The sequence below is a fragment of the Convolutriloba macropyga genome, chromosome 12 (assembly GCF_964194025.1).
Source record: "Convolutriloba macropyga chromosome 12, txConMacr16.3, whole genome shotgun sequence".
Taxonomy (NCBI): domain Eukaryota; kingdom Metazoa; phylum Xenacoelomorpha; order Acoela; family Convolutidae; genus Convolutriloba; species Convolutriloba macropyga.
Window position 1 is genome coordinate 35,450,346 of NC_134479.1, and position 21,891 is coordinate 35,472,236.

At 35.6% G+C, this 21,891-nt stretch overlaps 1 protein-coding gene and 1 non-coding gene across 2 annotated transcripts; both read right to left on the reverse strand.

Moving 5' to 3' along the window:
• Window positions 1–1,139: 1,139 nt before the first annotated feature.
• Window positions 1,140–21,394, reverse strand: LOC142350993 (uncharacterized). Its single transcript, XM_075403031.1, has 9 exons — window positions 20,674–21,394; window positions 17,811–17,994; window positions 14,457–14,611; window positions 13,947–14,091; window positions 12,329–12,505; window positions 7,096–7,314; window positions 6,398–6,515; window positions 2,670–3,054; window positions 1,140–1,650 (listed from the first exon to the last, which is right to left on the reverse strand). The coding sequence occupies exons 1-9, from the start codon at window positions 21,066–21,068 to the stop codon at window positions 1,200–1,202; spliced, it is 2,229 nt and encodes a 742-aa protein (XP_075259146.1). The 5' UTR covers window positions 21,069–21,394; the 3' UTR covers window positions 1,140–1,199.
• Trnat-ugu (transfer RNA threonine (anticodon UGU)) lies at window positions 11,970–12,042 on the reverse strand. The gene has a single exon. It is a non-coding gene; the product is annotated as a tRNA-Thr (tRNA).
• Window positions 21,395–21,891: the final 497 nt, after the last annotated feature.

The following is a 21,891-nucleotide window of genomic DNA, read 5'->3' on the forward strand; positions in this document are numbered from 1 at the left end:
ACACAACGGATTGAAGAAAAGGAACGAAATGGTCTGTTATCTTAGAACACTGGTAATGACCTTTTGGCACAATGATTGTATCTCATTTGATACAAAAGAATCAACGTATTTTCTTGTTCAACACTTGTAGTGAAAAGGAGGAAAAATCAATGTTTCGCTCTGTTAAAATAATTCCAACGTGATTAACAGAGAATCATAATTTTTGCAATATGCTTCAATGTTTTCTCACATTTTGAATGATTTATCAACGACGAATTGTATGCAGCGAGCAGTAATAATTTTTCTAAGAGGGACAATAAGTTCTTATAGTTGTTTTGACGTCTACATAATCAAAAAATCCCTCGACCTTCTACTACATTTGCCAGTAAAAAAATTGTTACACTTTTGTTTTCTCAAATGGTATACACACACACACACACATATATATATATATATATATATATATATACATATATACATTATATACATACATATATATATATATATATATATATATATATATATATATATATATATATATATATATATATATGCATATAGATATAATTATATATATATATATATATATATATATATATATATATATATGTGTGTGTGTGTGTGTGTGTTTGTGTGTGTGTGTAAAAGTTTTTATATGTTTATTGTTTCGTTCATCCATATTTTGAGAAAATTTTAAATAATTTCAAATGAACGTCCAGTGACCTAATATCGTATTAGTATTGTCTATGGTCTGTTTGCCCATAGTTCACACCTTTCTTAACATTTTAAGCACAAATATATTTATAAACAATCGAACTTTTCTGAAAATTACGCCACAATATATACATTATGCGCGGGTTAATTTAATCGAAAAAGTGTCATTATTTTTTTCATTACCTGTTTTTTGTATCAGAGTTGAAATTGTGCTGGACAAGGGAAAAGTAGTTCACGGTGTTGTTACCGTTGTCTACATAAGCGTCAAAAAAGTAAAAGCGCGCGTTTTCCGGTCTGCTGGGTTTTTGGTTCAGAAATTTTTACTTTTTTTGCTGTTTTCGCTTCGCCATATTATTTTCTAACGAACCAAAAAGCGTGAAGCTTCTTGGTCAATTAAAGAACAACTGAATGCAGAAAATAGGAAAAAAGTGATTAGTTTTAACAAACGACAGAAAATTCTTCAAATTATGTTCAGGAATAATTACAACAGCAAACAGACTCAATTATCATTCTAATGGATTCTTTAACACTGGAATTCTTCCATCCGCTAAAGGAACTTGCTGCTCTTTTTCGGACAACGTGAACAAAATTGCCGCGGCCAAGCAGTTAATTTGCCCTTTAGACAACCCGAAACTTTTGCCCAAGTCAAGTTTTTCCCATTGTAGATCTGCCATGTTAAACTTATTGTCAATTAAAAGTGGGTAGATTTTCGAAACTTCTGATTTGGAGTTCTTCCGAACGACTGCGATTCGTTTCTTGTTCGGCGATAGTCGGCAATCGAGTAATCCGAGATTCAGAAATGACAGACACTGAGAGTCGTTGAAAAACTTGTCGTCAAGGATTACGAGAATGACGTCGGAGGAATCGATTATTCGGCTCAATTCGTGTTCTTGAAAGTCTTGTTGGCAGCTTACAGTCATCTCAGTTGAACCATTTTTGCATATTTTTGCTGTCAACCTAAACGAAAAAGAAGGATGATTAAACTACATGGAATACTTTAAACAAAAGATCTTCAGCTCATTTCAAAAGAAGATATTAACTTCTGAGACTTTGCCCTAAATTAGAAATTATCGTTTTTAAGCGTGGGAAAATTGTGGGTATGTTCAGTCAGACAGAAACAATAAAAGCCCCTACGTTATTTCTTCTGTAATTTGGGTTTGACAACATAGGAAATTGTCGTTATGTTGGGTTTATAAACATAATAAATTGTGGGTATGTTGGGTTTGAAACGCAGAAAGACGAATGAAAACCAGGATTTATTTTACCTTGGTGTAAAATCAATCATGTTTTAAATTACATTTTGTGTTTTAATCAAAAACCGTATCATTGGGGAGCTACAAAAAGAGATATTTCAGTTAGTATTCCATTTCTGGTGCTTAAATAGTTCCTCTTTAAGGTGATAATATTTCAGTCCATAATATTTCGAGTCTCATAATATTTCAGTACCGAATCATAGTATTTTTATTATGATTTTTACTATGCCCATAGTTCTGATCATGACACTTTATAGGCATTTTATGGAAAAAATCATAGTAAAATTCTGAGCTTATTCTGGACATAATAAACTTATTCTGAGCTCAGTCTTAACATAATGAATCGATTTTCTGATAATACTCTGAACAGACTGATTTTTAGCCTAAATTTTCTTCCGGTCTTCATAGATGAAAGAGACTGTTTGATGTTTTGAGCCCCCCCCCCCCAACCTTTCACTATTTTATATGAAGATTGTTTTTTCTGCATTATAACACCCAAATCACAGTTTGTGCCCAAATCATTTCTCGTAATACAAAATGAGTAGTTTTCAATTGATTATGACAACAAAATAATGTTATTAATTTGACAGACTTATTTTCTGAAAACTAATTCGTTTGTTTAATTGAAGACATATTTAAAATCAAGAGTACTATAATTTCTACTATCTAGTGAGATAATTGAGAAATAAGAAATTATGGACGTAAGAATTAAGGAAAACTTACAATTTGACCGCTTTTGCGATATCATCGCTTGCCGGTGATGCCAAAACTGCGATTGATTTATACTTCGGTACTATTTGACCTTTTGGCTCTGTGAACACTTTCACGCTTTTGTTCGCCTTGATCCAACTCTCCACAAACTTTGTTCTAGAAAGTTCTAGATTCTTCCCAAGTTTCTGCTCTTTTCTCTGAGATAGACATCCTTGGAATAAAGATTTTCCTAAAGGTGTGTCGTTGGGGTTCCGTATAAGGTCGTGCGCAGTTTGACATAGCCTTGAGATGTCGTTGTCGGTTTTCCCAAGAGGAAATGTGGGAATTCGTTTGTATTCTGAAGGGACCTGAAGTTTGTCTGTTGATCGCAGAGGAATCAAATATTTCACTTTATCGGCTGAAATAGTATATCTGAATCTCAGCAGGAAAAATCTAGTTTTGCTGGCATCGTTAAATTTTTCAAAACTTCAAATCTTCCTATAACTTATTAATAAATTCGCCATTAGCAGAGATCATGCTCATAAAGTTACTTAAAATGATAACGCGAAATCTCAATATCTCGCATAGCACACTCGAAATGTGATTGTGAAAGTCATTCCTCTTTTAGTTTTTTTTTCAAAACATCGAGCAATTTGAACTAAAGTGGTTAAAACAATGTTAACAGCAGTTTTTAAAATTAAAGGAGTTAAAATGATAAAGGGATAAAACTATTTTTGCTGAAACTTTTGTTTCAAATTTGCCTAAACATGCAATGTACGATAAATAAACTTTGTATAATAATTCAACTTTGAGCGATAATTCAACTCAGTAAGAGAGAAAATTATTCTGAGACCCAAATTGATTACTTGTAAAAGTTTTCCATGAAAACTGGTTTTCTAGCAGGATCATGTAAGACTCTCTTATGATTTTTTTTGCGGATTGTAGTATTTGTATTTGGCATAGAAACATCATACTAGCCGGAGTTTTTGTCTAGCCAAGTCTTGTCCGACCGATGTATTTTGCGGAGAGATACAAAAGTAATATCAATTAAACGCTCACAGAAAGCGATCGATTATTGAAGAGAATTTTTCGAACTTTTAAATTCTTGAAGAATTTTCTTGACATTTGCAATTCGTTCACAGTTGAATTCCATTAATGTTATTTGAATGACAAATTGACCCGGTATATTATGGAATTTAATTAATGGTCTAACAAATATTGAAGTAGCTCTTCATTAATAGAATGAAACAAAATAAATATGTTCTTGTTTTCCTAAATACTGCTTTCAAAAAAAGGAGAGGTGCACTAGCCAGTACTACCGCAAAATTAAGGCACTTGCCACTAGAAAACTAATTGACTTTTTTAGTTCAATCAGTCATGGTCACAATGGAATATCAACTTATTTGGCTCTTAGCCTGAAAATTTTTGTTAATTGTCTTTTTAATTTCTGTGTAATACTTTTGCATAAAGATTCTGCCATTGATTGAGTAATACATGTTGAGGCCAGCACAATCATATTGCAAAATTATCAGTTTTCAGAAAATTATACCAAAAATGAATTTACAACAAAAGCACGTAAAATGATTTTTCCACCGACATCTTGAGTTCTTTCTATGTGTTTGTCTTTTTGGGGGTGTTGTATGAAAGCACTTAAAAGATTTTATTTAAAAAAGTGTCGATTGTTTTGTTTACCAACTTTTTAAAAGGAAATAGGAAAAGAAAAATTTATCGCTATAGAGAAAGACGCATGTTTTATTAATAAAACTTGAACTTTTTTTAAGTTACCAGGCCAATTGTTGCCTGATCAAACTGCAGAAAAAAATATTTCTGCAAAAAACTGAAAGCAAAAAAATAATTTATGTATCTGTTGTCATTTCACTCAAAAAAATTATCGCATTCTCCCAGAAGTTAGAAGACTTTCAACTAAGTATGCAGTTTGAAATGCACATTGAATTGAATTGAATTAGTTTACCAGCAACATAACAATATTTAAACGAAACAAAGTTTTCAAGGAGAAAATATACGCCTGGGTGGACACACCTGGAGCCAGTTCTCGTATGCTTTCTAGAATTTAATTATTTTCTTTAGAAAAGATGTATGCTATGATAAACTTGATCCGCAGCGAATTTGTAAGACTTTTTAATTCGGCAATGATAAAATGTTGAGTGAAACTCTTCTAGTATCATGATGGTTGCTGAATGAGTTTAATATTAGCTAACTCGGTTTTTCTGAATTAAAGGAACTTGAATTTGAAAAACAAAACATTAATAGCAAAAAATTTTTTGTCTTCATTTTCTAATCGACTCCGTTTTTTTCTGTTTGCAAAAAATGGCCCTACATATTCTTTTTTGCATCTTATATATTTTGTCAATATGTGCCTTCTACGTGTATTCATAAATTAAAAGACCATATTCTATTGTAGATTTCACATAATCACTGAAAAACGTTAGCATTTGACTTTTTGTCAAATAATTTCTTGCCTTATTAACCAGAAAATTTTATCAATGGTTGCTCTTCAGATAATTTTTTATACCTTGTTTAGCCTTTGACGGGCTGGAAAATAACGTGCAAACGCAATTTAACAACCCTGGTAGAGAATGGATGGTTATTTAGTAGGAATCTGGCAGATTCTGGTTGATTCTTACAAGACGATGCATCTTCTGCCAGAAACTTCTTGAAGATTCTTACATGATAACCATTTTTCCTCCAGATTCCTAAAAGATAACCATTTTTCTGCCAGATTCCTACAAGATAACCAGTTTTCTGCCAGATTCCTACAAGATAACCATTTTTCTGTCAGATTACTACAATAGAACCATTTCTGTGCCTGGGTCTTACAAGATATCAAATTTCTGTCAGATTATCAAAAGATATCTATTTGTTTTTTAAGATTCCTGTAATATGAAACTTATTGGGAATTCTTTCGGGACTGATTCTTCTCTGGGAATTCGTTTATGTAAGTTTACTGTGCAACAACATAACATTAAGTGTGCTTGTAATGTATTCTGGCAAAAATTAATAAAATTTATGAAAAACTGATGAAATGAGATAATGAGTTTGTTGTAAAAATTTGTATTTCATTTAGACACAATAAGCATGTCATGTACACTACGTAAAATATAGCCAACTGAACATTTTGAAAAAGCAACTCAGCAAACCATCATATCAAGCAACTTTTCGTCAATCACTGTGTAACATTTTTTGCAAAATTTTTCGTGCTCTTTTATCAAATCAATAAGACAACTGTACTGCAAATAATTTTCTGAGAAAATAATTTGAGAAGATTAGATATTATTAACCAATTGAAATGCAGCTCAAATGAAACGAACTCATCCCCTTTAATCGGAATCTTGCAATATATCCATTTTTCTGCCAGAATGTTACAAGATAGCCATTCTTCTAGCAGATTCTGCCAGATAATTATTTTTCTGGCAGATTCTGCCTGATAAACTTTTTTTGGCAGAACCTTGAAGATTGTCATTTTTCTGCTAGATTTTGAAAGATAACCATCTATCTGTCAGAATCTGACAGATTCCATTAAGATAACCATCCGGTCTCGACTATGCAATTCTCCCCGTTTTGCATAACCTTGCCCGAGTCTGGTAACATTACCGTCAGATAACTGCAAAAAAAATTTGGATATAGTATTATCATGAGTGTATAACTTATGCTTATAGCCATTCTGCGAAATAAGGACTATGGCGTGGAATGTGCGGTGTATTTTGCGTTTTTGGTATACCTGATGAGCCAAATATAATTACCTGCAAGAACTGCTGCGGTCGCCAAATGAAACTCTTCCCTGCAGACAGCGGAATCGAAATACTCGTCTGAAAGAACTGCGAATATTACAGTCGATCTCTCCAGTGACTCATAGATAGCCTGTTCGATTGAAGATGATTGATGATGTCCAATATATATTTTTTTATTTTCAAAAATGTTTCATAACAGTGTGAATATGCATAGTTTTTAATGCAGCTTCGATCTTAGAACAAACATATGCGCATACATGGAACGACAACGTAAATAATGAGCAGTTATAAAAACCGTTATAATACAAAACCGTTTTGACGCTCAGTTTCTACTGCATTGAGAACCTGTATGATAATGCGGAAATCGAATAATTTATTGAATACTTTTTTCCGCAGTGGATAATCTTTTACGAAGAATTTTAGTCAAGCAAATTAATTGTTCTGTGTAAACCTATGGGAATTGTTTTGAACATCAGTTCTCCAGAGCTGACTACCCAAATTTTTGTTGGACTGTGAGTATATCCAGAAGTATTTAGATCATTTTTGCATTTTGGCAAGATTTAGTCATATTTTACTTTAGGAAATTTATACTTAGAGTCACTTGGACGTGAAGGTGAAAAGTAAGAAAATTGCCAATGACGAGCCAGATATGATTCGATTTGCCTTTTGCTAATAAAGCTTATAAGTTGGACATCATCATGATTTTCAACCTGTTGCCACTGGAACCCATGACGTAACTCCTCGCTGTCTAGAAACACCTGTAATGACGGGTCCAACTTCTCTCGGATTGAGTTCATGATGTCTTTATTTTTGTGGGCATAGGAGATAAACACATCGTAATTCGGAACATAAGCTGCACCTTCGGTTTTAGATTCGGCTGTCATTTTGTCGCGTGGAATTTTAGCTTCCGCTATTAAAGCGTTGTAGATCTGAAATTTGCAAAACCTGAGGTTTGGTTAGAAATTGGATGCTAAAGAGCTTTATGGTATCTATTCTGTTTCGCCCTCCCCGGCTTAGTGAGCTGAGCATAAATCTTTTATGACCCCCAAGCGCACGTGCTATTTTCTTACATAGTAACGTGCTATATAACAACATATAATTTGTAACTGGGGGTCATAAAAAACACTGGGGCGAAACAGAAAAGATCCGCTTTATGATTTCTGTAAGCTCCGACTTGTTTCAGGCCCTCTTTCGAAACACAAACCAACTTTTGAGTTTTGTCATAACAACATTAAACATTGACTAATTATCATAACTAAAAAATAGCTAAGGTGTCCATAGTTATTGTGAAAACGGCCATGATTATCGACAATTTTACTTAAATTTTTTAAAAAATAAAACTGATCGTTATTTTTGGCTTTTAAGGAAAATATAAATTATGATTAAATTATTAGAAATTTTATGGCAAACTCCACCATGATCTTCTCAACAAGCAATCCCACCCCCGGCGCCTCCGCTTCTTACTTTTTAAAAATGATCTGTTCTGTTTCGCCTCACTACCGTGCGCACGTGCCCGGTTAGCTCTTAAAGAGAAAATTAGCAAAGATTACTATGTTTTTCCGTCCTGTTTGTTACTTTAGCTGATTGGAAGTAATTTTGGGTCTTGGGGCAAGATGAAAAATGGCAGTCCCCCGGTGAGATTGTTTCTATTTTGATAGTATTTGGTTGCTCGTGCGGTTGTTTTTTTTTCAAGTAAAGTTCCCCCCACGTTTTTGTTATTCATTAAGAAGAGAACAACAATATTTATAGATATTTCAGTATCCGATATTAAAATTTGTGACGCAGTCAGCAGCCCCAAGATAATGCAAGAAAAATCTTTCGATATATAAGAAGCTACACTTTTTATTTGGAAAATAAGAACGAGAAATGGGAAAGAGAAACGGAAACAAAATGAAAGCTTCTCCAGTTCAAAGTAATGAATGTACAACAGCAGATAGTTCTAGTTTTGTTGAAAACAGTGTGTTATCAGACACTTTAAATGAAGGAAACCAATCCTCTGGATTAACACAGTCAATGACCAACTTGACAGTTGACGACTCTGATCCCCGTTTTCAAGTTCCTGTTGATACAGTGCTGTTTCATCCTGATACAAAAGACAGACCGTTTCAATTAACTGTGAAAAACCACAAAAACAACAAAACTTAAATCAGTTATTCAGGTTGGGGACTACATTTTGATAAATGGGTGTGCTCACGATCCATTTGGGCATACGCTCAATTTAGCTCCTTATTGTCAAACACAAAAAAGATTCCACGTGATATAGCAGCCCGCATTGACGAGATAGTTTTGACTGGCGAAATAGAAACCAGTTTAAGTAGCGCCGAGGTCAGTCCTGGTGCATCAAACATAAATCCTATTGGACTGCAAGACATGGAAACAATTTGCAGGAAACACATTCTAACACTACGGTACATACCGGTCAAATTTCGACTCAATTGGTCTGACGTTCTCACCAAAACTATTGAGGGATGTATCTCACAGGCAAACTGCTCAGAAAACTGCAAGAAGCTTTTTTCCATTAGTAAAAGCACATTAAGAGCATCTAATAGGGGTAAAAATAACCAAAAACAAAATCAGGAAAACTTACTGTCAAAAACGTTTGAGCGCTGGAAAGCTGGGGACTACGCCGGAGTTTGGTATGAAGCTGCATCGATGAAGCAATGAAGAAAAACTGTTACTGAAACCATAGAAGCACTTGCAGCTCGTGCTAAGGCGCTGTGCCTCCAAGGCCAATTCGGGAGAGCAGCAAAAATTCTATCATCCGATGGAGTAGCGCCAGATAATATGCAAACATTCAGAGGGCTCAAAACTCTACACCCTTTGGAAGAAAAACCCCGGCTGCGGTTTCAAGATTACAGCTCTCAAGCTCATAAGTTTGGTGAGCCAACTGTATTTGGCCAAATTGAAGCCTTTCCCATTTTCTCAGCTGTTGGTCCATCTAAAATGTACCCTGAACACCTTTTGCACGCAGTTAATTGCGCTGCTTCTGATCAACCTAAACAAGCTATTACAGGCATAACAAAGCTAGTGAATTTTGCCAGCAGAGGTCAGCTCCCTGTGTCAGTGGCACCTCTTTTCTGCAGTGCTTCTTTAACTGCTTTAAAGAAACTAAAAGGTGGTGTACGTCCGATAGCTGGGGGCAAGGTCTTGCGACGTTGGGTTGCAAAATGCATAGCCAAACAAACACAAACAGAGTCGGCCAAACTGTTCTCATCTAAACAACTTGGTGTAGGAGTCAAGTGTGGAGCTAAAAGTACAAAGCACAGTCATCTTTATTATAGTAACAAATCTAACGAGTCAATCTGGAGTGCACCAAGAAGAGCCATTGGGTCCTCTGTTGTTCTCCCTAACCTTGTGGTCTATAATAGAAGAGATTGAATCAAAAATAAATAATCTTACCCATAACTGATGGTACCTTGAAGATGTTATTATTGCTGGAACAGAACCCGAACTGAACGAGGCTTTAGATATATTGACTGTATTGGACAAAACTTGCGGCCTAGAACTCAGAAGAGACATATGTGAGGTCTGGTCAAAAAGAGCTCTGAACACGATCGATAGCAGAATTAAAAGAAACAGTAGAGAGGCACTTTAAATACTGGGTGCTGCTGTTGGATCCCCCGCTTCATTGCTTCCTTGATACATAAACGTATTCAAAAGATCGAAAATTTTCCGGAGAACCTCGAGTACATAAACGACCCACAGTGTGCTCTTGGCATTCTACGTAATTGCCTGGGTACACCAAAAATGGTGTATTCACTGCGCTGCAATACACCATCAGATGAAGCTATAAATAATTTTGATGAATTTGACTCGCTTCACATGAAAACTTTTGAGAATATACTGGGAACAGTCTTTTCCAATTAATCATGGCATCAAACTTGTTTGTCTATCAAAAAGACTGGAATTGGAATCCGACGAGCGTCTGATCAGATAAAAGCAGCCTATATTGGTTCGATATCGCAGTCAACTACATTAGTAGAGCTTAAAGCTGGCCAATGTCCGACAGCAGATCACACTTTTACCAAAATGATTGATGAAATAAATGGTTTGTCAATATCGCAGCTTACTCAAAGCAAAATAAAGGAAGTCCTCAAAGAAGTTGCTCTCAATATATTACTTGAAAATCAAACGTCCGAAAGAGAAAAAGCTCGTTTATTGTCACTCTCTCATCCTCAATCAGGAACGTGGTAATCGGCAGCTCCCATACCGGCTCTCGGCCTCCATTTTATGCCAAACGAGTTTCGTGCAACTGTGAAGTACAGACTTGGCGCTCCCATATATGAAAGAGAAAGGAAAGGTCCCTCTTGTAAAAGAGGATCTTTGGATACACTCGGTGATCATGCTGTTCGGCGTCATGGGCGGGGCGATATGATTTCGCGACACGACCGCCTAAGGGACATAATTTTTCCACTTGCAGCGCTGCCAACCTGTTACCAGTTTGCGAGCAGAAAACCTAATACCAGAAACAAATTCTCGACCTCGAGATGTGTATTTACCTTGTTGGTCTGCTGGGCAACCGGCAGCTCTGGTTATAACCATTACCTCCCCACTGCAACCAAGTATTATTTCAAATGCGGTGAGGAAATCTGGTTTTGCCTTGAGAGCTGCGGAAGACAGGAAGTTGGAGCAATATTCCCAACATTGTGCCAACATAGGTGTTCAATTTATTCCCATGGCTTTTGAATCATTTGCAGGACATTCTGAATTGGTCAGAAAGACGTTGAAGCGCATAGCTCTGCTCACTGACAACAGAAGTTTGGACTCAGTTGGTTTGTCAGTTGCTTTCAGCAGACTTGCGCAATCGGTTTCAGTCACACTAATGCGAGGAAACGCTATAATGTTGAGAGCAAGAAGTGCAGAACTGTGAGCTAGCTGCAAGTAAAAGAAGACTCCTCAATGTCTCATGACTTTCGATTGTGCGGGTTTCAGTATCCCATTTGCAAACCAAAAAGTGTGGGTTCCACTATCCTAGTTTAAAACCCGATTGTGTGGGTTTTACTATTCCAAATGAAAGCACGATTGATTAAGTTTAATTAATTATGAGTTTTTATTCTTACCTGACCAAAGTGGGGAGAATAGAAACATAAATTTCATATCTGGAAATGGACTATTGAAAATTGATTTATTAAACTGGTGATCTGCTGTTTTATAAACCTAGTCATGGTAACCAAGTTAATTGTTAATTCAATTTTTCCTATTCTAAAAAAAACTTATATGGAAGTTATGAAAAAGGCGGGTCTTTCCCATTATAGCCCCCAGCTCAATGGTCAGATAACATATAGCCCCGTCCCCCAATCATGGTAATTATACCATAATGGGGGGTTATAATTTCAAGTGGGCTAATGGGAAAGACCTAAAAAGGCTATTCAAAGGGTATGCAAAAGGCTAGGAGTAGGGGGAGTGAAACAGAGTAAATCCAAAAGAATGAAATGTTGATTATTGTTGGTCATATTTTGAAGAACCCTAATTACTGAAAATTTAATGAAATTCAATGAGCCCAAAGCTGATTGGAAGTTAAATTTTATTGTTGTTCTATAGAGAACAGGATGTCTACTTCAACTTCAAAAAGAGTGAGTAAAAGAGGCTCTGAGCGGATTTGAACCACTGATCTCCGGTTTACAAGACCGGCGCATTAACCACTATGCTACAGAGCCGGTATCTCTTTTTGCGTGATAATGATAATGAAGAAGTCAATAATAAAGTTATGCATTGACGTGTAACTCGGCGTCCAGGGCCATAAGACATATATTAAATGCACGTTTGAAAAAAAAAAATGACGCTTGTTTTTATATAGTAAATTGAAAAAAAACTGTAGATGTGACAACGTTAGCTTCTCTGTTATATTATATCGGACAAGAATGAGCATTAAAGGATTTTGAGCGAAACAGAATGGATCCAAAAAATATGAATCGTGCGACATATTTAAAAAGCTTCTTTTACCTGTTTGACAGCCTGTGCCATTTTGTTCATGTCGTATTTGTGACAGTTGAACCACTGGATCGACTTCATGTAGTTGGGCAAGGCTGTCCCTTCGTCCAGAAAAAGGGGAGCTAATAGACTCCCAATAGAGTTGTTCAGACAGTATGAAATGTTGAACTGCTCAACACACTCTGCTGCCTTAAAATTGAAGAATAAATATGTGGGACTTCATAAGTTACGAGGATTCCATTCAAGTAAGTACGGTAATAGGCATCATAAACAACCCGGTTTTACCACCAAGATAGAAATTTACCAATCATAAAACGCATTATATGGATTTTACGGAAACTTACTAAACATCCCAGGTTGTTGTCCAGACCAAAATCGTCTCTGATCAGACCGTCAAGACAAAAGTGACCTCTGATCATACCGACCTAGACCGAAGTAACCTCTGGTCAGAATATTGCGCGCTCAAAATTCCTCGTGCGCTAGAAGTGTTCTCGAAAGCCTCTTCTGATCAGAATGACGTACGGTCGAAAGCCAATCCTGATCAGACAAATGTGCGCTCAACTCCGCCTCTGAGCAAACAAGTGTGCGCTTGATTCAACCTCTGATCCTAATCAAGTGCGCTCAAAATTGCTTCTGATAAGACTCAAGTGCGCACAAAATTGCCTATGATCAGATTAAAGTGCGCTCGAAATAGCCTCTGATTACACTCATTCCATATAAATTAATGTCTTTTAGTAAAACTTTCAACTAAGTAAAAGCCAATCCCACGAGTATTATAAATGAAAAAACCAAAGTGTCCAGAAAATAATCTAGTTAGTATGACTTTGGTGCATATTTCTGACTCGATAGAAGAAAATTAGACACCTTTCCATAAAAACATTTTAATCAACAGTTAAGGGAATTTTCCTCCAAAAAGGATTGGCGTTTGCTATCAGCTGGACCCCCTGGTTCTGATCAGCCCCACCAGAACCTAGATAAGTCTTCAATAAAAACGCTGCTGTATGGTTGCCTCTTGGCGGCGCCAGCGTCCCTCATGTTAAAAAATGTTTTTAAAAAATTAACTAAAGAGTGCGCTTAAAACAGTTTCTGATCAGACTAGTATTTGCTTCAATCCGCCTCTAATCAGACAAGTTTCAGAGCATTGTACAGACTAAAGTACTCTCGAAGACTTCACAGACCATGTAATACCTGCGCACCATGTACGAGCGTGCGCTGGAAGATGGCCTGAGCAGAGGTCTAGTCAGTCTTGACACGTCGAACTGGGATAGAACGATCGTAAAAATTTATATATGATACATTACTTAACACAGAACGGACCACATTTGGTCCATCGAGCTTTTAAAAAAAATGCTTGTGTCAAATATTCATATGGACACTTACGTACCATAGCGAGTACCATATATGGCGCCTTAGTCACCACAACAGAAACATAAACAAATTTTTTACTGGCTGTGATTGACCATATATGGTCCTTTCTATGGTGAGATAGGTACCATAATGGTAATTTTTATCGTATGTAAGATTGCTCCCCCTTTAGACCGAATGAGATCAATCTGCCGAATATTTTAAATGGGAAAAGATAAAAAGGAGTTATATGCATATAGACACATTTTAAACTGACTAAACTGACCTTCAAGTAGGGTGGGCTAAGAAAGTGAACAACCTTCTTAGACGCTTTGACATTACTGTACATCTTAGACTGCCATGAAGACTCTTCAGAAAGCGTTTCTCTCTCGTCAAAGAAACGGATAGAAGACGCTTGTGCCTTCATCACTCTAAACACGATTGCAGGATTAGAAGCACGTTTAGTTCAGCTAATAGTTCAGTTAAACAGGCAGATACGTTTGGAAGCATGTTTGTTCCAGAGCATGTGGACATGTCAATCAACAGTTGACCGAGATTTCAGTTAGACTTGAAGTGTTTAAACAAAAGGATGCATACAAACTGCTTTGTGTTTTTGCATTAGCCGGTGAGGACCATCAATTGTGTAGCATTTCAACAATAAATGTTGGCATAGCCTGTTAACGGGTTGAATTATCCGGTATATTTTGAATATACCTTTATGAGAGGCTAAAAAAAGAGTGGGGTTGCGAGAAAAAAGCTTTAGAGATCTATAATAGCAACTTGGTTTTAATCCTACTTGCTGAACTGTTTTGCGTATTTGTCGTCCTGTCCACTGTAAGAAAGATAGAAGTCAAACGTCTCTCCCGTTTCGTCAGCTTCTGTTTGTTTCTTCACAAGCTCATTTATTTCACTTTTGAGATCCCCAAAGTGTTTGATCAGTACACTGTACGTCTGGAACATTTAAAAAATTTCCGCATCATTGCAGCACTTTCATTACCCCCCCCCCCCCCCCCCGAACATACTGAGTATCTTGAGTGGTGATCGCCGTATTGGCCGACAAGGCGTTCAGCCGACAACCAAAAAATGAGAAATTTAGCCGACAATTTAAGTAAAATGAGCGATGAAATTAATTCTGAAGCTCTGTGATTGGCTAATTTAAATCCCTATTTCCTAAGCGGACAAATATACCGTCAACTAGCGTAACGAAGGTCTATCCGAAGGCCTATCCGTGGTGATAAAACTATCGGCTAAATTTCTCATTTTTCCTTGTCGGCTAAACGCCCTGTCAGCCAATCTTCCTAGCACCATTTTGAGTACTTCGAGGAAACATATCTCGGCCGCATCAACACAAATTGGAATAGCCAAAAATAACGCTTTCCTCTTGTAATGTGGAATGTGTACCATCAAACTATAAAGCACCCATCCAGAACCAAGAATGGTTTCCAAGGAAGGATTTAGGTCGATGATTTACACATGTGAGCCCGAAGTCTAAAATTCTCGCAGGCCTTAAGCGACATAGACAACAGGCGCCTCAACAATTTGCTGTGGCTCAACAAAGAGGGGAAATCACGCGATTAAAGAAAAAGATAGTTACTGCCATTGAAGTGAGCCCCCCCCCCCCCCCCCCCCCCCTCCTAGAATCTGCACACGAATATCAACCAATGAAAAATTGCGAGCAAGTGCGTGGAAATTATCGTTTCGAAAATCTATTTAAACTTTTCGTTTTTTTTACTGGAATAGTTATTTTGTAATCTAGTCCATTCAATTACAACTATGCTTCATCGCTTCGAAAGTCAAGTGCGTAGGTTTTTAGTCGTGGGCTCTTTGGGGACTTTTTCCGCGGGACGTTTTTCCGAAACTACTTTAAAACGCTCAATGAACATTCAAAATAGCAGAATTTTTGGATTTTTTTTCCGCTTGTGCCCCCCAGTACGTTCGCCCCCCACCCCCTCCCCCCTCCCCAGTTACAGAGCACGCGCCATTACATGGTAAATCATTATGTAAAAATATAGCACCTGTGTCAGGGGTTGCAAATAATGAGCACCCACTAAGCTGGGGGGGGGGGGGGGGGTGCACAAACGGAAAAGATCCGAATATTTATTCAAATCAGGGCCATTATAGATATAAATTGAAGGAAATATTACTGAAGTGCTTAAATACACACATTATAACCAATTTATTACACGTTTATTGATTCAACATATTAGAATAATTTGTTTGTTGTAGGGAAAAGAATTTTGCAAACAAAAGTATACCAATCTGGAGCAACGGGGGCTCAAAATTTTCACAGTTGTGATATAAACAAGGATCTGATCCTTTTTTCAATATTATAAACTTCGCTCAAACTTTTGGTTAACGATGGCGCGATTTTGTGATCACTAGCCATTATAACATAAACTAACATAGCTTAAAGTATGTCATTTTAAAAACCTATACTGTGCGCGGAACAGATTGTTCCGACATTAGGATATACACAATTTAATAGATCACTATATTAGAAAGTGCAATGCAGCCAATTTTTTTCTTCCAAAAGTTTTTGATCAAAAAGAAGGCTGGCAAAAAATTAACGATTTTTTGAGAAGTTTGATTGAATCAGTAACAGCTGTTCAATATAATTGTTAAACCCAATGTTAAACCTGTTTTTAGTAGTTATGGTTAAAATATTTCATACTAAAGTATGCCATACTTATCTACAGTGTTGCAACTGTTTCATCTTGTCTTTCATTTTCTTTTGCCAGTTTTAAAAATTGAATAGCTTTATAGTTTTTGATTTGCAAGTCTCAAAACGCGCTCTTAATTCAAAATTAAGGCAGAGAAATTTGCCCTATAAGTGTCCTTTATCTTCTTAAAATAACTGGTAACGAATCATCTCGTTCTCGTAGTTCTGAAGAGCCGGCCAAATTTATTCAAAATATTGACAACATTAAGAAGATCAGTGCAAATTATTTAAGAAGAACAAATTATTTAGCTCACGCATTGCCACGCATTCTTTACATTTTTTCAATGTTTTATGAGATCTGTTGCTTAAGTTTGAGTTTTTTAATCAATAAGCACTAACGGTTCTAGTTTGATCTGAAACTAGTATTCTGGACGATACAATTTGTCCGGATTTTGTCACTTTAGTTTTTGAGCGGAATGTATTAAAATCAAAAGCAGCAGACATTAACTCTTAGAAGAAGTCTTTGGTTTTTGTTAAAGGGAACTAATAATGAACTTTGAGTTTAGGTTGCCGACGCTAGGTAACAGTATAAAGAAACAGAGTTTGACACCGCGTTTGAGTTTTGGGTGATAGCGCAAACTGATCAATAAGAAAATAGAATCAGCAAGAAATTAGTCACAAGAAGTTTTGTTATAACCCGGGTCGTGGAAAAATTGGAAAAGTATGTACGATAAGTGGTGAAAAGTTGTTTTTTCATCGCACATTTTGTACATAATTTTGCGGTGAAAAGCGGCGAAATTATGCAACTTCATCGCTATAGTAAGCGGTGAACTTACAAAAAGTCACCTCATTTCACCGTTTTCGAATCTCACACCTCCAGCATGTCATGTACTTCTTCTGCCGCTGCGCCATCTCTCACTAACCTGTAGTATTTTGGTTTTTAATATAAATCAAATTCACTCTACTTTCTGTAAAACATGCGAATTTTTTTGAGATTTGCTATTTTTCGCGGTGAAATTACATATTTTAATGGTGAAACGTGGGGATTTTTTGTTAGTTCACCCCTTACTCTAGTGGTGAAATTAAGCTGTGATTTTATGTAATTCCATCGCAATCAACGCTTATCTCACATAGTTTGGACACTTTTTCAAGAGCGCAGAATTTATGTAAATTCACCGCTAAAATCTGTGAAATTTTGGGCTCATAGAACATTAAAGTGATTCCACATACATTGGTCTGGGATGCCTTCAAAAGAGTCAAAATTATTCTAAGCAAACACAGTTAGTATACTGTGCTCACGGTTATTTCAAAAAACGTGGGTAAAATTCAAAACTATAAAACTAATAAAAAACGAGCAAAAAATTCGAAAAATGAACAAAAAAGGGGGGTGGCATGAGAGCCTCCCATTTTTTCCCCAAAAAGGTGGGAACAAGATGTGAAGATGTGACTTAGTATAACACTGAGAATGGAAAAAATTCTATAATAACTTACCTTTTTAGCAGCTTCCACGTCTCCTTTGCTGAAGAGGACAATTGAGAATGTCTCAATGGGAAGTCCGGCCACCATCCAGTGAGCACAGCTGTTCACCATTGCCTTCAGCATGACTTTTTTGTCATGTCCACTGTCACCTGTTTTCAGAAGAGAAGATACCACTCTCAAGTCACTCCCCATGTTGCTGAAACAAGGAGAAAAAAATGTTTAAATGGCTTCTATTTTATATTTGTAAACATTTCAAGAAGTGTTTGCAACTGCCTTATCCATTTCATTGTTGGTTTCTTTTCTCTTGAGATATGAAAGAAGAATAAGCTGTTATTGTAAAAACAAAAAAGGAACGCTTTTACTAAAAACAAACAAATACATCATTTGCAGTAGCATGTTTTTTGTGTGCAAAATTGGTATGCCTGTGTGTGATTTTTGTGTTTTTGGTCCTATTTTTCTGGGGATCTTTCCTTGAATACTAATGAAATTTGTTAATCAATAAAATATTTTCTTCATTCATTTACTCAGAGGTTGAACTGAACTAGGAATATACATGTCTTCATTCTGTCCATGCCAACTATCCTACAAGGAAACAAAACTAACCGTACCAGATTGATGTAAAAAATTTAAACTTTCCGTTGCTAACCCATGCATGGGATCCGACAACTCATAAATAAAATAATCCTGAAGCGCTAAGATTCACTCTTACAAAGTTTATGGTCCTTGTCAAAAATCACAAATGGTCCTCGTATGCAATCATGTCATCCTAATCTGAAACATAGAAAAAACTATTTGATAAAAAAAGAAAACCCAAATATTTTAACATCCTTAGTATGACACCAAAAGGCTTTTTAAAGACGGTAGACGCTCCTCATATCAAATAAAGATAAAACAAAATTACAATAGGAACATGCTAAGACAAATTTGTGTTTAACTGGGATCTTAATAACCCATAACTGATCATTGTATGAAACCAAAAAAATGGGTTCTTAGGATGGCACTTAGGAAGATTAGGTTCTTAGAAATTCTTGAGGGGAAAATTGCATCTTCTATTTTCTTAAAAGAAGTCAAATGAGAGTCTAACTACAGGTCTATGGAGACGAGTATTATTCTGAATAGTAGTGGTTATGCTTTCATCCCAGTAACCATCGAATTTCACGTTTATATGTTCAGAGTAAAAAACCTGGAAACATTTTACACAAAAATTTTTCATACTTCGAAGGAGTAAGAAAGTTTGATCCCGGACTAATCAATATATCAGAAATGCCAACACTGCAAAACTTCCATAACTAAATATATATTAGTAAGTTAAAAGTTTGTTTAATATGTCATATATTTATATATATATATATATATATATATATATATATATATATATGCATATATATATATATATATATATATATGTATATTTATATGTATATGTATATATATAAATATATATATGACAAATTAAACAAAATTGTAACTTACTATTATATTTAGTTATTGAAATATTGCAGTGTTTGCGTTCTGATATATTGATTAGTCCGGAATCAAACATTCATACTCCTTTGAAATATGAAAAGTTTTTGTGTAAAATGTTCTGAGGTTTTTACTCTCAACATTCTGCTGTTGACGATCACTTAATTGCAAGCAATTTTTACGCAAAAACTCGACATTTTTTATTCAAATGAGGGACAAAACTGCACAAAACAAATGCTTCTGGTCGTAAACAATCAAATATTTTTTCATCTAACATATTTTTCAAATTTTTCCAACCAAAGGATTTTTTGGAACCAATTTTTCTGATTTCCAGTGTTTTCTTTTAAATTTATTGTTGTTGATATATTGTCTTGAATAAAATTTGAGTATCTAAATTTTTTCCAGGTAACTATCCTCTTTGAAAATTTTGGTTCTAAATATGTAAAATGTTAATGCTTCGTCAAACTTTTGATACGCACAATTTTGAGAGGAACAACAATTTGTCCACTTTTTTTAAGAACTAAACATTCAGTAATCTTTGTATGAGACAAAAATATTTGAGATAAAAGGGCAGAAACAGAGCGAGTGTCTTTTTACGTCTTAATTATTTTTTTGCAGTTTCTATGAAGTTTAGTTTTGCACCCTTACGTTCTGCAAAAATTTCTCAAGCAGCTTGGAGTTCATTATTCTGCTCAGAGTTTTTCAAAAAATATCAAAAGTATCCGGAAGCACCAGTAAAATACGGTCACTGTCAAACATTTCAGATCAAAAACGTTCACAGGCTCACAAAAACTCTCTGCTTAAAAACGGTTAATAGTTAATTTAGTGGATTTGACTAGACTAATTTCACAAATTTCCCTTATTGAATGGATTTTTAATTATAATTACCTGAATTTTCAAAAATCTGCTTTCATAAAAGCTGTAAATATCAAAGGCGTGGACATCAATTACACTAAGCGAAAATTTTGAATACATTAAAAGTGGATTTTAATTACAAAGCGCGTGGAATTTAATTACATCAAATCTTAAAAAGTACTAGCGTTGAGAGCGTGAAATCTACTTGCAACTTTTCGTAAGTGTTTTCAAAATTTCTTTTCTGTGAACTTTGCTTACGGTTTCTTGCTTATATATTTCAAAATCCAACAAAAAAATTTAAGGTAAGCGTTGCTCACAAGTGGCAATTAAGAATACATGTATAGAGGTTGTTTGTGAACTCCACTTACAAATGAATGCAAATTTATTCGCAAAATTTAGGGTCATATAAAACGTAAGGAAAAGCGCTCATTTCCCCCAGTCTTGATTGGTCTGCTCAAAGTGAGGATTGTCACTCATAGTTTAGATGTCATAGTTTAGTTTGCATTTAGTTATTTTTGTTACTCAACAAATTAGAAAAAAATGAAATATTACGAACCTCACAGTTGTCAATCCTCTGAACATAGTTCCGACTTCGGCAACTGGGGTTGAATTGCGACCTGGTGTGATCGGGTTCTCAAAACACATCAACCTCTTGAAAGGGCAATCTTTCGCTTCCGTAATAACATCCGAAACGGGTTTCGAATACCAGCAGTAAAAATGGGCGCGTAAATCTTCCTCTTTTTCCTTCGACAGTTTCCGAACGCTTATTCCTCGATTGTTCAGAGCTCCCACGACCGAACTTGGAGTCGGGGAGTAATCGTTTGGAAAAGCCGAAATTAAGAGGAAATCGGTGTTCCACTCATTTGGAACTCGAGATAAATCTCCGGTACATAACCGGATGGATTTGGTTTTGGAGTTGCACTGGATTTCTATAGTGTCAAAAACATGCATTTTTAATTTTAGTTATTTAAAAATCAAAAACCGACAGTAAATAAAAGCAAACACAGTGATAATGAAATTTAAAACAGAAGCGCTGAATAATAAAGTCTTTATTTTAAAAGGAAATACTTAATCATAGAAACCGTTCTGCAAGCAAGCATTCAAATAAAAAAAATGAACGAATGTTATTTTTGTATTCAATATTACATGCACGTGTATTTTAATGCATGCTGTAACGTTTTAAGTATATAACAACAAAGAACCAGAAGAATATAGAGCCAAAGGTAGATTGAGTATATATGCTAGCATGTATTCATCTTCATCGTATATTCACTATAGATCGTTCCAGCACTATATAGACTTCAAATAATATGACGTCATCAGTATACCAAATTCAATCAGTGCAAGAAGCATCTATGGTATTTTGAACAAACTTTCTATTGAGAATTCTTCCTAAATGGTTAACAATTTCTGTCTGGCTTGCAACGAATCGCATGGAAACTTTGATAATGGTCGTATGACGATCCGATAAAAAATTACGCAAGATCTTAAAAGCCACGAATAACGTCATAGGACTCACCAGAGAAACGAAACTTGATACACCTTGCCAAGACATGCATGAGCTTGACAGTCTTGACAAAACGTGGATTATCTTACCCAGATTTTTGACAGGACAAAAATTCTTGGTACATCTTGATAAGATCTTGCCATGATCTTATCAAGCTGTATCAAGAAAATTTGTCGATTAAAATTGCTAAAATCATGGTTAGACATGGCAATAAAATTTTCACTGAAATTGAGAGGCGTAATAAAAAATCAAAGTGTTGTGATTGCT